Source organism: Calonectris borealis, chromosome 1 (genome assembly GCF_964195595.1).
Source record: "Calonectris borealis chromosome 1, bCalBor7.hap1.2, whole genome shotgun sequence".
NCBI classification, from domain to species: Eukaryota; Metazoa; Chordata; class Aves; order Procellariiformes; family Procellariidae; genus Calonectris; species Calonectris borealis.
Window position 1 is genome coordinate 47,174,795 of NC_134312.1, and position 15,547 is coordinate 47,190,341.

The 15,547-nt window shown below is 33.3% G+C and overlaps 1 protein-coding gene across 1 annotated transcript in view; it reads left to right on the top strand.

Annotated features, from left to right (window-relative positions):
• Positions 1 to 15,547, top strand: part of LRRIQ1 (leucine rich repeats and IQ motif containing 1) — a 115,680-nt gene that overhangs the window by 56,606 nt on the left and 43,527 nt on the right. Inside the window, exons 19-22 of the mRNA XM_075150621.1 lie at positions 3,820 to 3,944; positions 4,557 to 4,652; positions 4,998 to 5,083; positions 13,324 to 13,425. Of these exons, the coding sequence (XP_075006722.1) occupies positions 3,820 to 3,944; positions 4,557 to 4,652; positions 4,998 to 5,083; positions 13,324 to 13,425 (409 nt within the window). The remainder of the gene's footprint in view (positions 1 to 3,819; positions 3,945 to 4,556; positions 4,653 to 4,997; positions 5,084 to 13,323; positions 13,426 to 15,547) is intronic.

A 15,547-nucleotide genomic window follows, 5' to 3' on the forward strand; every position in this document is an offset into this window, starting at 1 on the left:
TCAGTAGAAATGGATCTATTTTTTAGCCTTAGGTATTGGTAAATCTGTCATAAACTTTGCATTAGTTATAGTTTAGGACTGTGTTTATGGGGAAGATATGGACAGAAGTTTCTTGAACTTAGTGCTGTTAAAATCTCTAGGGATAAACATAGTGGAAGAGCATATACTTGAAAATCAATTATGTGTTTATTTTTTTTGGCCAAAGCAAAAACAGTGTGGTATATTTTTATAATATGCTACACATTCATAGGAGTGCCAAATGTGCTTAATGATAAAACAGTTATCTTTTTTTTGTCTTGCGTATTTATACCTTTGAATCATGTTTTTATATTTTCATTGGTATTTCTTTTCAACACTTAGAACATTGAAAGTCATTTTATAGGCTATGAAAGAAATAAAAACACTGTGGAGAATATTAAATTAATAAATGGCAAACACTGGGCTAAGAAAATATTTGTGACAAAAGTTTGAACCTAAATATTACAAGCAAAGAACTTTAATTGGGTTATGGTACAAATATAAAACAAAAAGATTCAATCAGTGTACTGCTTAAGTGATTCTTGTTCCAAAAAATTGACTACAGCTTTGGAGTGTTAGTTTTCATGTTTCATGATTTTATTGATTTCGGTTGTAAACAATTTCATCAGAGAGGTAAAAATTCAAATAGCTAGGATGCAAGCTTACCCTGAAATCTGACAGTAGAGCTTGGATTATATTTACTGTTAATATAAGACATATAAGTACCCAGGTAATTAATGGACACATCGTTGTACACACCAATTAACTTGATTGACATTAAATTGTACAAGAAGTGAAAATCTACCTCTCTCCCAGCTGTATTGATTCTTTGGCAAATAGAGGAGGAAGAAAATATTTCAGAAATTTGCCATTTTCATATACCTTTATATACCAGCGAAGTTGAAGACACATCTTTTGCAGACATTGAGTTTACCTGTGACAGGATTGCACACCCACACTCAGAAAATAAGTGAAAAACTCTCATCTGAAAAGCTAGAAATGTGATTTGCATAGTGCAACTGAAGAGTAAATTCAAGGAGAACAAGGAGGAATAATATCTAATTTCACTGACATTTTTCGGTCAGATTTTCTCCCTTTTTCTCCCTTTTTTATTCTTTTTTACCATTCTGCCCATAGACCCCAGGCAATTGCAAAACTTGAATATGTCACAGCTTTGTCTCTGCCAAGATGCGAACTTGTCAGTCTTCTGTGTCCCAATTGTACCAATTTTACATTTTTAAATGATCGCCTTTGGGATTTGATTTACTACAGTCTGCTTCTGGAATAGATTTTAACTGTGACTTTTTTTTTTTTAATGAAAATTGTTTGAATCAACCACTCAGTGGTTATTAGCGTAAAAGTAATCATTGAGGAGAGATAGGCTAGTGGGTTGTAGGTTAATGTAACAGTTAAAGAACGTGATGATACATTTTATTTGTTTCATGCATCTACAGTTTATTTACATAGATTTCTTAACATATACAACCACCTGAGAAAGGAGGTGTGGTAAAAAGGATAATATGTTGTATATTTATCGTGAATTGAAACAGTAAGAAGGGGAAGAGTGGTAAAGAGATATCATTTGTTAATAATGAGGGCATAGAATTTATTTGGATTTATTAAATAAAAGAATGAAAACCAAAGCATACTGTAATCAAAGAATAGGGAATTCTAGAAACAAAGATCAAAGATGTAAGAATGCATCCCTTTTAAGACATGAAAATAAAGTCAAAATTTATTGAAAACTTATTTTGAAAAGCTGGATGGTCAGAATGGAAGAAGAAGAAGAATACTGGTTCACAGTTACTTTATAAATAAAAAGAGTGGTCACCAAATTATGCGACCAGTACCCGAAGTAACCTTTTCAAAATAGCTGGAATATGATCCTTTTGTCTCTCAGAATTTCAAAGGGCTTGGAAGACCTTCTTCTTGTTCACCAGTGTAAGACTGTGCAAAGTCCTGTTTACAGTAAGCTATCCAAAGTTAGGGTAATTTCTCAGGGTCAGAAATCAATGCAATCTGAAATATTCTGTGAATGGGAGAAAGGTAGTCTGGTTTTATAAATTAGACATTTTCAAAAGAATGAACCCCAGGCTCTTTGCTGCTGAAGTAAGAACAGCCTGAATGACTGAGCCCTGTGTAAGTGAAGACAAATTCTTCAGAGGTATTTTCTTACTGTGTGGGAGTAATTTACTTCTCTCGCTTATCAGAGTATATTGAAAGAACATGTGGTCAAAAAACTCAAGGATGTGTAAGAAAAATAAGTCATATACAGGTTGAGTTTGAAACAAAATCTAAATTTTGTTTTTATGAAAGAAAACTGAATTCTGCCTTGAATTGTCAGAGACACCAGTTAGTACCTAATCCTGTCACCCCTCTTCATTCCAAGCTATTTAGTTTGTAAATTATTCCATTACATAAAAAATAAAATTGATTAATTGAAGGAATAAGTACATATAGCATTCACTTTTTAACCCCGGATTTCAACGAAAGCTATTCACTGATTCAGTTCAACTCATCAAAAGCAAGCTTGACAGAATCAGGCACCTACATCTGGATATAAAATACTCAATTAGTCAAAAACAGCAAACAAAGCTGTTCATTTCTTTAGGCCTTTCAGTACGTTACGTCTGTATTTTTTCAGTTTGGCAGTCTTTTTTAATAACTTGGGTTTACTAACAATGTTGGAATAAAATTACAAGAATTTGAGAAGGAGCGGATGCATCTTATTTAAAAAACAAAACAAAACCAAAAACCCCCCAAAAAAACCACAACCCACAAATACTGTTAATCTGAATTGTGTAAAATAAAGCAGTACAACACAGCATCTCCAAAGGTGTTTTAAGTGTGATTGCTCTGCAGGTGGCAGTTCTGATATATGTCTTGAAAACACTTGAAACAGTATGTAAGACAATTTAAAAGAGACTTTGCAAAAGTTATCAAAACTAAACTGATTTTATCAGTGCACTACTTGACTTTACTCATTCATGCAGGCTGCATTAGAGAAGGAATGGCTAACTCTAGATTCCACCCGTTTCCCTTCAAAAACACTCCTGCTCTCAAACCAGCTGCACTGGCCAAAGGTAACATGTCACAGAAACTTCTTAGTCTTCAGTCTTTATTCATTCTTTAAGGATATGCTATTCTAGGGTGATTAATACGACAATCTATTGACTTGAAAAACACAATTACTTTTAGAAGTCTCAGACTTCCTCCTCATCCCCAGATGCAATTTTTCTTTTAGATTTTCTTTCATTTGCTTACTTTTTTCTTTATTTTGGATTTATTTCAACACTTTATTTCACAGTAGCAGAAAAAAAGATGATGTGCTTCATCTGTACATTTGGCAATGGATTAAAAATTGCTAGTTGACACACTACTTTAAAAATACCAAGATCTGCATTATATGACAACAGCTGAATGTTTTCAGAACAGCTAAAGGTCATTGAACTGTAATGTCTGCTAGTTATTTGATAAACTTTGAAGTTTTAGCTTTTTGTTTTGGTAGGGTTTTCTCTTGTTACAAGCGTAGTATTACTAATGTTTTATTTCCTACAATTAAAAGAAAGGAGTCTTATAAATGTATAATTCATTATATTTGGGGATGTTAAATATAATTAAACTCACCTTTTTGCCCTATTTAGTTAGCTGAAGGTAAGGTCTGTAATGGGCATATCACCATTAAGAATCCTTTCTGTTATAGTAATAGACTCTGCAAATCGTGATGCAGGTTTACCTGCACATTTTAAACTCAAACTTGCAGGAATCATCAACTGCATTTTTTTTCTTTCTCTTACTTAGAAGTATTCTAGGCCTTCAAATTCCAGTGAACATTCAAATAGTTTGCCATTGTCACCACAAGAAGTTTGGCAGTGTGTTAACAGACCACATTCATACTCAGCAGAAAATATCCACTTTCATAGCAGGTAAGTTAAATAATATATTTTTTTCGTTATATTTAGTTCATTTGGATTTGACAAAAATCAAAAAGAGGAGAACTTGAGGCTGTTTTCTGATGCTTTCGCTACTTTTGGTTAATATGATATTACTGGAGTTAAAATTTACTTACTTGTTAAAGCCAAATATATTAAATTCAGTTGTTATTTTTCATTGACTACCAGAATTAGGAATACAAGAAGATATACGTGTATTTTTATTTATCTAGGTCTGACTATAAGTCATAAAACTTATATTTTTTCACATATATCATAACATAGATGTTGAAATAGAGATTTGTAAGACTAGATAAAGATTAGAAGAGATTTCTTACACAGCTGCATTCTTTTGGAGAGAAAGGACTGAAATATGCTTCAAGTAATTGAAATGTAAACATTTTAAATTGATGGCAGACTTTTATTACTTTCCAAGATAAAGCCTTCCTGGAGTATTAAAATAGATTTTTTGTATTATTTCCAAGCTTCAAAAGTGCCTTTAAAAGGCACAAACAACTTGCAGAATAACAAAGGCTGCAAAATAGTCACCCGAGACCCTTCCTTATTTACCTACCTTTCAGTACCACTCTTACACTTTGTTTTCAGGTCAGGGAAGGGGACAATGTCACAGCTCTCTGACTGGAAGGAAAAAAAGAAATTTTCATTCATGTCTGAAAAAGAAGAGAGAATTTCAGAAGAATGGTATGTTCAGCTATTTTGCTTACATAGTGACTTCCAGGAATAGGTACAGTATAGTTGGCTGTTGTTACTTGCTTTTTTTAAGTTCCACCTTTCAAGAATCTCTGTTTTCTACCAAAGTGAGAATTATTGTAATTACTTTTACAAGTGCCTGGAAAACAGCTTAATAAGTTGTAATAATGTAATATTAAGATAAGCATTGCAACTATCTGTATAATTCAGAAAGTTTCATACTATGCATAAGTACTATACACTTGTATTCTTTTTGAAAAGTACATTATACAATAATATGCAGCTAGTGTAACATAATATATGTGAAATGTTTAGTAAATTATTCTCTTCCTCTAGGGGTTTTAAGAATATTTCAACTGCACAGCTAATGTTGAAGAGGGCCCATAAAATGAAGCCGAAAAAATATAGTAATAAAAATTTAGGTAAGTCAACAGTTAAATAATGGTTATATTGATGTAATGTTTCTATTCTTAAATCTCAAAACAATGTCTCTTTTTAAAAGTTTGCTTGCACAACATTAAACATTAATTTGAATAAAGGTAGGGTGTGATTCAGTAAAAATAACTCAGTTTAAATCTCTGTAAAGAAATCAATTTGTTCCAGTGATAAAATATTCAGATTTTAAACAACATTCTACTGGATTTTGAAGTTGAATATTTGACAGCTATGTTAAACAGAAATTTTGTTTCTTTTTGTTCATGTATTTCTTTCTAGATGTGGAATTTATATTTCTGCTTTTTGTGCTTTTTGTATTTTTCTCTTGGGGGAATCTCAGGTTAAAATTATTGACTTATGCAAGAACTATTTATGAAAATGACAGTTTGATACATATGAAATGAAATAATATTTTTTGTATTAAATATTCACTGTGGAAATAGATAAGACTTATCCAGCTTCTCTGTAATTGTCTTCTGGTTCTTCGATACTTCTTATGTCAATGAACCTTTCTTAGAATTATCAACTGTTAGTATGATATGCTAATACAAATGTTAATGGAATATGTTAATAAAAATATTAATAAACTACTGCTAGTATAAGAAACATTCAAATATGTAAGAGCCTGGTTGACAATAGGACCTAACTTGGTCCTATTCCTAAATTCCTAAATGGCCTTTGGAAAGTGTACCTTTATTTACATTTAATTTTTTTTAATTGTATCAGAAGCTACAGTTAATTTTCCTCTTTTGTTAACTTTGCAAATATCTTTATTAAGTGTTGAAAATATTGAAAGACATTTTGCTCTTGGAAGGCAAAAAATTCACCCTACAGATAAAGTTAAGAAAAGTTTTCTCTGTATAATTTTTTCTACTTTAAATATCATGCCTAAGACTAAATATGACAAAAAAGATCTCCATTTAAAAAAAAAAAAAAAATGGGGGAGGGGGAGGAAGAGGCATGTAATCAACCAACCGTGCTTTATTGTTATGGAAAAAAATGGATAAGAGGTTAAAGTGATTATATTTAAATCTTGATAGTTTCCCATGATGCCCTACCATGTTACCTAAAAAAAAAAAAAAAGTAGTAAATATCTGGTGTGCAGCTGAGTTTTTTACATATGTTCCATTTGGTGGCCTCTGTATCATTTTTAGCGAATAGAGCTTATTAGGTTATATCATCTTTTCTCCATATGCTGTCTGGTTTACGTTAGTAGTAATTAATTCAGTCATAGATGTCTGATTGAGCATATCAAATTTGCTATCCTATTTTTGTTGTAATACTAATGGATTTTTTGGATATGTTTATATTCACTCTGTTCAGATTATTCAATATGGTATATATGTGTTGAGCTTTTTAATGTATCACTTGGAATATTCTCAAAGTATATTACTAGTTTTTAAAAAATTAACAAAACTTTTGCACAATGTTTCAGGTTCAAATTTTCTCTTCTTGACACTACCTCATATAAGAATTTTTTGTCTTTCTAACTATTACATCAAGCACAAAAATAACCTGTATATATAATTTTCCTGTATAGAGTTCTCTGACAGTCATTAAAATCACATTCTTTTTTTCAGATAAGCAGAAAGTGTAATTTCCAGAAGCAAGAAATATGACTGAAAATATTGCACACTCAATCCCTTTTCAGTACAAAGATTATCAAGCCAACTATTCTTTCTCATACGGCATACTGACAAAGTCAGTCCTTCCTTGGCCAGTAAGGACCAAATAAACATTATCAATTAAAACATGTATTTTTATCTTAAACTGATGCTAAAACTCAGCTGTTGCACTAAAAAGTTATCCTGATGGAATATTCCCCATGTGAGAAGAATGTCCACATATATAATTGTGTTTTACATCTGCCACCTCCTCTGAAGTGGTGAGAGCAAGTCAGGTCTTGTTGAGGGTCTGGTTGAACAGAAGGACTTTACAGCATTTAAAAGGAGATATATCTTATCCTGAGGCTAGCCAGCTCCAGATCAGGAAACTGTAACCAGATCCGTTATGCTGCCAGTATCTTTCTTGGATCTCTGTGTGGTACAGCTCATGCTAGAATGCTTACAGAAATTCCAGTATAACTGGAGAGAGAGTGTTCACCATTTTTGGCCATTGCTGTGAGTTTAACCCTACTGAAGCAGGAACTCCATAAGAGACTTTATTCCTTCTAATATTTAAAAGCAGATTAAAATTCATCTGCATAAGTAGACGTCAACATTGTCTTTTAATGTTTCCATAGAAATTAGCATCCTATCACCTTCATCTCCTCTGAAATCAGCTTCATCCATCTTGTACTTACTGAAGCTGCGTAGGTAATCTTGTAGGATTTATTTTTAGTATTATTATTTCTGTTCTTTTTTTTTAATTTCCAGGTTCTCAGTGTTATAATTGCAACTGTTTCCTTTTTAGCTTTCTGATTTAAAATAATTGAAGGTATGCTAACTACAATAAAATAATTTTGTTAGTGATACAGATTCCTAACGACGAGAAAATAAGTAGCCAGCATCCACTTAAAAGTGTGAAATATAAGGTGTAAAAAGCAATTTTCCATGTTATATTCGTTTACTATTACATGTTTAACTTAAGAGCAAAATATTCAGTTCTGACAGAAAGCAAAGCAACAACAAGATCTAAAGGTTCTAGACACAAATAAATTATAAGCTATTAACAAATACACTGATAGCTTTTACGTGAAGGTTTCAGGATCAGCCCAAACATCTTTTATGTGCCATTGAGCTCTTTCATGGTAACGATCTTATTAGTTGCAGCTAATGCTAAGATACTGATGGATTTTGTAGGAACAAATGGCTTGTCACAGTATGCTGTCTGCTTCCATATGCTATCAAACTCCTTTGCCTTAGGCCTGAGATTCACAAATGCAAAGTATTAAATCAGCCTCCATTCAGAGTGTTTTACAATTGTTCTTTAATATAGTCAAGACGCCTGCTGGATTGGAACTTGGATTGGACAGTCATGAACAGCTTCGATTCTTAACATCCTCAAGTGTGGGAATTTATTCTTTTTCATTTTCCATCTAAAATGTTTGTCTTCTTCTAGTGCAACAGTGATGGGATTCATTTGGTTAATTACAGAAGTCCACATCTGAGCTAGTCATCTGCATTCCTTTATGGAAAGAAATAGCCACCTTAAATGCTATTAATTTCTGCCTAAAACATAATTCAAAAACAGGCTACTTGAATCTCACTGTAAAAGTACTTATAGTTCTCCATTGCCTATACACAAAACCTAGAGTGACTGGCTGAAGTACAGAGTTAAACTGTAGATATGTAGAAGTAACTGAGAAGTATCTTACCTCATATGTCTGGCCACGTACCTTCTCAGTAGTGAAAAAAATGTGGAAAATACTAGCAAGTGCACTGAATCCTGTGGCTTGTATTACAAGGAAGAGCTTAAAGTAGCATAACCTTACAATAGAGAGTGATTCAGGCAATGCTTATATTGCAGTAGACCAGTCCCATCAACTAATGGCCTTAAGGCCTGTTATACCCTAATCCACTACAGTTATGTATGCTTGTTTATGTAGTTAAATAAAGTTGTGGCCTGTATTTTAACGATACCAAATGTAGGCTGTGTCTGCTTCAACTATTTTTACTCTACAGTAAGATAATACAAAAAGTGTGGGCAAGAAACCAGAAATTTTGCAGCCAAGTAGAACTGGCATAATATCAGAAATATTCCTGTTTATCATGAGTGCATAAAAGTCTATAGAAAATCTAATTAAAAATCTAAATACAGCAGACATTAATGCACCTCACTGTGCTTAAAAATTAAGCATCTATGACTCATAACAATCCTAGCTTCCTAAAGATGTCTTGGCACAGCAGTACAGAATTTCTTGCTTAACTTTGGATTTCCTTGATTCTGTGGATTTTATATTAGCCTCTGGAAGTTAACTACTTCTTCTTTTAAGAGGACTGGAAGCCTTGTATTGCTTTCAGCTTGTCTCTCCTACACTGCTCTATTACTTCTTGTTTAACCATTTCCTCTCCAAAGGAAAGCTCTCTTGTCAGTGACTGACAGCATGAAATGGTAATTCTTGCTGCCACATAGTAGGAAAAAAAAAAGGTAAAAAGCAGCTGGAGTGGGCCTTGACTCCTAGAACCAGAGCACAATGATAAAGATATTTCAGAGAGGTCAGCAAATATTTTTTAGTTCTAGTTCAGAATTCAAGATAGCAGTGTAAACTAATTAAAAAAAAAAAAAAACAACAAATAAGAACTCAAAAAACCAACCCACCCCCCTCAAAACCCACAACCCTAAAACAGATGATCTGACTATACAACACGGATTGAATTAACAACAGTCAGAATAAAAATCTGGGGGATATTATTATTCCTTGTTACACATTACATAAATGACCACTGAACTATATTTTCTTAGTAGCAGAAAGAAAGCTACTTTTGTTGTTGTTGCGTATTCCATGTAGCAGTATCATCTGGGAACTCCAGCCATGGATGAGTTGAAGTTCTAATTGCTGTTCAATTATGGAACAAAATGTGGTCTTTCTTTCAAATGAATTTACAAATTGAATTATCTTATAGATAAGTATCTGTCACTCTATGCTACTTTGATTTATCAACTCTTTAAAGTTGGCATAGATACGTTTATGTTTTTCTAATTACAGATATTGCACAACAAAAATGAATGACAAACATTTAATTTTTTCAGTTTCACATATTATCAAGAAGTTGTTTAGCAAATGTGGTGCCAGATCAGGCAGTAACTATTCCTTCCATACTGTTTCTATAACATTTCTTGTGTTTGTCCAACTTATCTTCTATATTTGGAGTCAGCCAAGCAATGTGCATTAAATTACCTCCCTGGTTCCTAGATTGCCAGCACAGATCATTGTCTAATAAGCCACATTTAAATGAGTATGCCAGAATCCAGGAAGATATTTGTATGATTTTGAACTATTGGACTCTTTCACAGTTCTCTGTGTGAAATCTAAAACATTTGATTGCTTGTCATCAAAGCATACATGCAGTTCATTTCCCTAGCTCACTCAGAGACTGAAAAGCACTAGTATTATAAAGTAATCTATGTAATATTGCCTACATTTGGGACTAGATAGAGAAAAGGACTCATTTTTAATAACAAAAGAGCTGTAGGCAATGGTTGAGGTGATCCAGGTAGGTACAAATTCAAGTAGTCTGGCACTGTGTTAAATCCCTGTAGATTATTTAAGTTATTTTGCAAAGACTCAAAGATAAATCTTCTGATAGAAATCTCTTAGAAGAACAATTTCCATCGTTTCCCTTTTTTCCCAGTTCATGGCCCTTCTTGACTGCTGATATCCTTGTGCACAAATAATTGTTTGAAAAATCTAGGTTGGCACTAATAACTTCATGTGACTTCACCTAAAAGTCCTTGGTATAGTTTAACTTTGGACTGGTGGAGTTTTCATAGAATTGGGTGGGAGGCTGGATTAAGGAAAGATGACGTTTTTAAAAAATTTTGGAACAATTTCAATAAACCCACATAGGAAAAAATGTGTTATTTCAGGAATTATTTTAAATTAATCAAAAATAGTTTGGAAATCCTCAATGCATTTTGTCTTAAGAGGCTTTAATCAATTTCATCACTTTGTCTTTGGCCTCCTATTGAAGACAGACACTGATTTTGTAACTAGCATAAAGCTAGAAGAAGTTAGAAGTCTTTTTATCAATGCTGTATCATATCAACACTGTATGCTGGATGTTGGAAAAATTGTAATTACAAAAAATTTTGTTCTGTACATTTTTATCGTGTATAGTACTTGTATGGCTATGTATCTTACAAGTTTAGAAAACACAATAGTAATTCGTACTTTACTTAAAATATTTTTTATAAGTTCTGTTAGTTAAAATTTCAGAGAGAACTTTTAAAATATAATGTATTGCTATTTCAAGATATTTTTATCTCAAATCTTACTGTGATCTACTGCCCCAAACATTTGCTACCCTGAAGAACACTAAGTTGCTACAGATTTATTTTTGAGTTGGGAGGCATGCCAAAATAGGCCTGCTTTATCCATCTATGCAAAGTGAAAATATCTACAAACCTGGTAATCCAGTTTGTGAATAATTTTAATAATCTACTTTTAAAACTAATGGAGCTAATAATTATTTATTGTGCTTTTTGGGTCGTTTCATTGAATTTATACTTTAGTTAGTAAAAGCAGGTTAAAATTAACAGATTTAAATCTGACATCTGGGTTAATCTGGAAGCTATAATCATCATACAAGATGATAGGAGTTCTTCTAGACAATTGGAGTTAACAAAGTGTAAGGTATCGCTGATTCTGCCTTGGGAAGAAGGCATGACCTAAATTACTTCCATCCGTATTTTCCACCCATATTTTCCACGATTCCTTCATTAATCAAGTTTGCTGCTTTGTGAGAGGTTAGCACCATTAAGAACATTCTGTCAACCAAATGCTGCTGCAGTTTGGGCTGACCAAGAATACCATAACATTTTGACATGTTTTGTCAATGCATTATCTCTTAAAGTATCCACACCCCATTAGAGATCTTCTCCAGGCTCATAAGGCAAAGATACAGTATGTCTGCGTCATCTTGCTTGTGTCAAGAGAGCATTCTCTGAGAAACAGTGGATCTATTAGGATCCCTTTATGTTCCATTAGTTTGTAACTGACGTGTCTACTGCAAATATAGAGGTCTAGTCAAAACCAACTTTATAAATTGCTGTTAAACTTCATAAGAAATTGCCCGCTGACTTAACAGGGCATTCTGATCCTTTATTTCCATAAATAAGGAAACAAAAAAAAAAGCTATTTACTTTGCTGCAATATTATAGATGCTCTTATAAACTCCCTCAATATACATCAACAAGGTCATGTAACAAGCTCAAAATGAAGCATCAGACATAATTAGTCATGTAAATTCATTCTGTCTGAATGTTCTTTGAGTCTTTGCATCTCCTCTGTTTTCCTGCCCTATCTGTTCTGGCAGTGTCTCACATATTCATTTTTGCTACACTTGCATTCTTTGTGAAAATTTAAATCCTTGCCTTGCCATATCTGCTTTCTTGCTAAGTTCTGTTTGCTGATTTCCCTCTTTATTTTCGTTAATTTCTACTCTTTTCTGACAGTTTGTAGTTACCTTTGTAGACAAACCTCTTCTGCCTCATTGTTTCTCAGATATTCCTCAGAGTGTATTTGTCTGCTTGTGCTATTGCCTTCTTCTTTTAACCATGTGAAACATATTTCTTTGATTTTTCCTTTGGCTTTCTGTTACTCATTTTATCATGCTCAGTGCCATACCTACAAAACCCTGTATACTTTTGCTCGTCATTATATAGTTGCTTTTTTTTCTACATTCTTCTCAGTCTTTTTTTTTTTTTTTTCAATAACTGACTGGTTTATTCTGCCCTGTGCATAGAATTTTCACATTCTTTCTAACCCACTGCTTCCCTTAAACTCCTACTTTCCTCCTATGTCAAGCAAACAATTCTTCCTTCATATAAGAAATGATGCATGAAAATCACCTTTCCTGACTTTTATGGTTTAGCATTAGTTTAGCTTTTGTTAATTAAATTTTATTTTTTTTTCCAGTCTAGGAACATGTATTATCTAGATTTATAGACAGTTCTGTGCTCATCTTTGCTTCTTTGCAAAGTTTTCAAAATAACAGTTATGAAACTAATCAAGATTTCATGCTGTGGCATATAGATGAGTCTATAGACTTTTGGAGTAATTTTTATTTCAATAAGGATAGGACATGGATAGAAAGTTAGCTTATTATCTGCAAGTTTAACTTCAAAAAATAAACTGCCTCCTGTTAACATTTTTAGGTGTAAATTACTTGATTTGGACTGCTGAATAATTCTGAACCAAAGCTTTTAGAAACAGTGCTTGGCATATATTCTGTTAACATTTCTGCTTTAATGTCAAGCTTTAAAAGCAGATTTTAAAAAATATTTTCTGCAAGTAGAATTTATTTTCTGCTTTAGAATTTATTTTTATTTTGGAGATGAGCTAGCTAAAAGATCAATAGTGTTAAAATCCTGCGAAATAGTGACTTTGGTTCTTAGTTGCACATGTATTTATGTTGCTTTATTTTAGAAAGTATAATCCTTTGTGAATATAAAACCTACTTTTAGAGGTATTTTCATTTATTAAGTGGCTAAAAGGTGAAAAACTGCTTGAAGGAATGAATGAGCCAGGTCTGACCTTTGATTTTAACTTGTTCTTGTCGTCTAGACCCAGCTGTGCGCCTGGCGTTGTTCAAAAACAATGAAAATAAACATCTCCATGTGAAACCACCAAGGAAGACACAGCCTATAAGTGCTGGTAACTTTGAAGGTATGAACAAGTATTTCACTTCATGTCTATGCATATAAGCATATATCTCTTCTAATGTCTTTTAAGCAAGTCTACTTGAAATGTAGAACAATATGCACAAATAGAAGGCGGCAGGAGTTTAAAGTTCTTATCTGTTCCTGGTTATCTCAAGTTAGAGCAGTGAAACACTTCAATTTCAATTCATTGGGGTGGTGGAGCAGAGGGGCTCCTAGAGATTAATTCATAATGAACTGGTGCCTAATTTATTTATTTTTTATTATTATTGTTAAATCTTCATCATAAAAATAATCATCATAAAAAACATCAAAGCATGTCACAGAGGTATAAAATACAAAGCACTAGAATAAAATTTTATAAATGAAATATCACTTCAAATTCTTCACTCATTGTCACCTTTTCTCAAGCTAGCTATTAATTCCTGATGATCATTAACATGTTTTCAGGAAGTTACTTTCATAAATATTCCCTAAAAACCCACCATTCAACAGAAGACAAGAAAAGAATCTTCAGCATGTAAATATAAGATTGGCTTTCCAAAAGCATTTAAATAAATGATGTAGCTCTTTTACTGTTGAAATTCCTGTTAAAACTCTCCTTTGTTTCAGTACAATTAGAATAAGGCCAAGTCTGTTTAAAATACCCTTGTTGTAAGAAGCTGAGCACCTCCAGAGGCATTGTTTTTAGACTGTTTTGATTCCTTTTGCAGCTCAATAGTGCGCTCAGAAAGTTGTCACCTCTGTCTTTTTATCTTTTCAAAGACATAGCCATATGCTATCTGTAAAATTAAGAATAATAATACTATATTAACATTCACTGAATGAGGATAGAAATTAGAACCTCTCTGAGATAGGTGTGCAATCAATCTGAGTATACCTGAACTGCAATTCAGTCAATTAACCTAGCTATGTGAAAGACCAAATTTGCCTCACATTCATAATGCGAGATTTGGTTGGAAACAGTTCCTGGTGAATTCTGAAGAGGAAAAATATTTGCAGCATTATATGCCTTGGATCCAAGCATGAATTTACCTAGAATACAGAGAGTCTGTATATACTGTGCCTGACTGAGCATTCTCAGTGTCTTGTATCTGTTCCTGTGGCATATGCTTATGTGCCAGAATGTATCATATGCTGAAGAAATAGGTCATGCAGACTGCCTGCAAAACACTGGATGCCCAAAGCCTACAAGCAGTAGTGTGTATGTTCAAAGCCATGTCAAAGAGATAAGCTTGATCCCAGCTTAGTACCCTAAAGTCAGTGTAGGTTTAGCCTAGCTTTCCTGCCACCGGTTTATCTGTTCCTGCCTGGAGACATTTCTCTTCGTTTTGGAAAGCCAAATATATGCATTCTAAATATTACTGAAATTACTTTTTGAATTTATGGAGAGAAGGCACCGTAGCAGATTAGCTATTAAAAGGCAAGCACTGTAGTGGCACTCTTGTTTATCTTTCGTTTCAAGGACCATTGTACTCCTTTGGCCAGCTAATAAACTGAGATTTTTTTCAGCGATCTTTTATTGGGTGCTTACATGCAATCTGCTGAGCCTTCAAGAAGACAAGCAATACTCTTCTTGACCAGAATATAAAATTGTCCTTTTACCTGAGGCATTGCTACTTCAGATGGAATGGCCAGAAAACACTAGGTTGTGAATTAGAACCCAGAGTGCAGCACAGAGCGTTTATTTATGTGTATGTGAGATACCGTCAGACAGAAATAAGAGTTTCTAAATTTAGAATTTGGTAACACTTTGCATGTTATCTACTACAAAGCAAAGCACCTGCATGATAATTTCACAGAGTTGTGTTATCAGTCATTTCTTCCCTCACTCACAGAAAAGCTTGTTTCCCATTTCCCCTCTCTCACCTTTTGACCATTTCTTCCTCTTTTGCCTGGAATAGATTTCTTTGGGTCTGTTCTGCAATGGGAGTTCTTTCTGTAACAAGAAGGTGGAATGTTTTCACTCTGTATCCATAAATCTTGTGAACACCGTATTTTAAGTCAAGAGAGAACACAGACCAGTCCATTGCATGGTGGAGATAAACTTCCTCCATTCAAGCCCTTTTACCTTCACAGACTGGTAGTCAGTGCTCTGGTAGAAAATTTGAACTCCAATCCATCTCCTT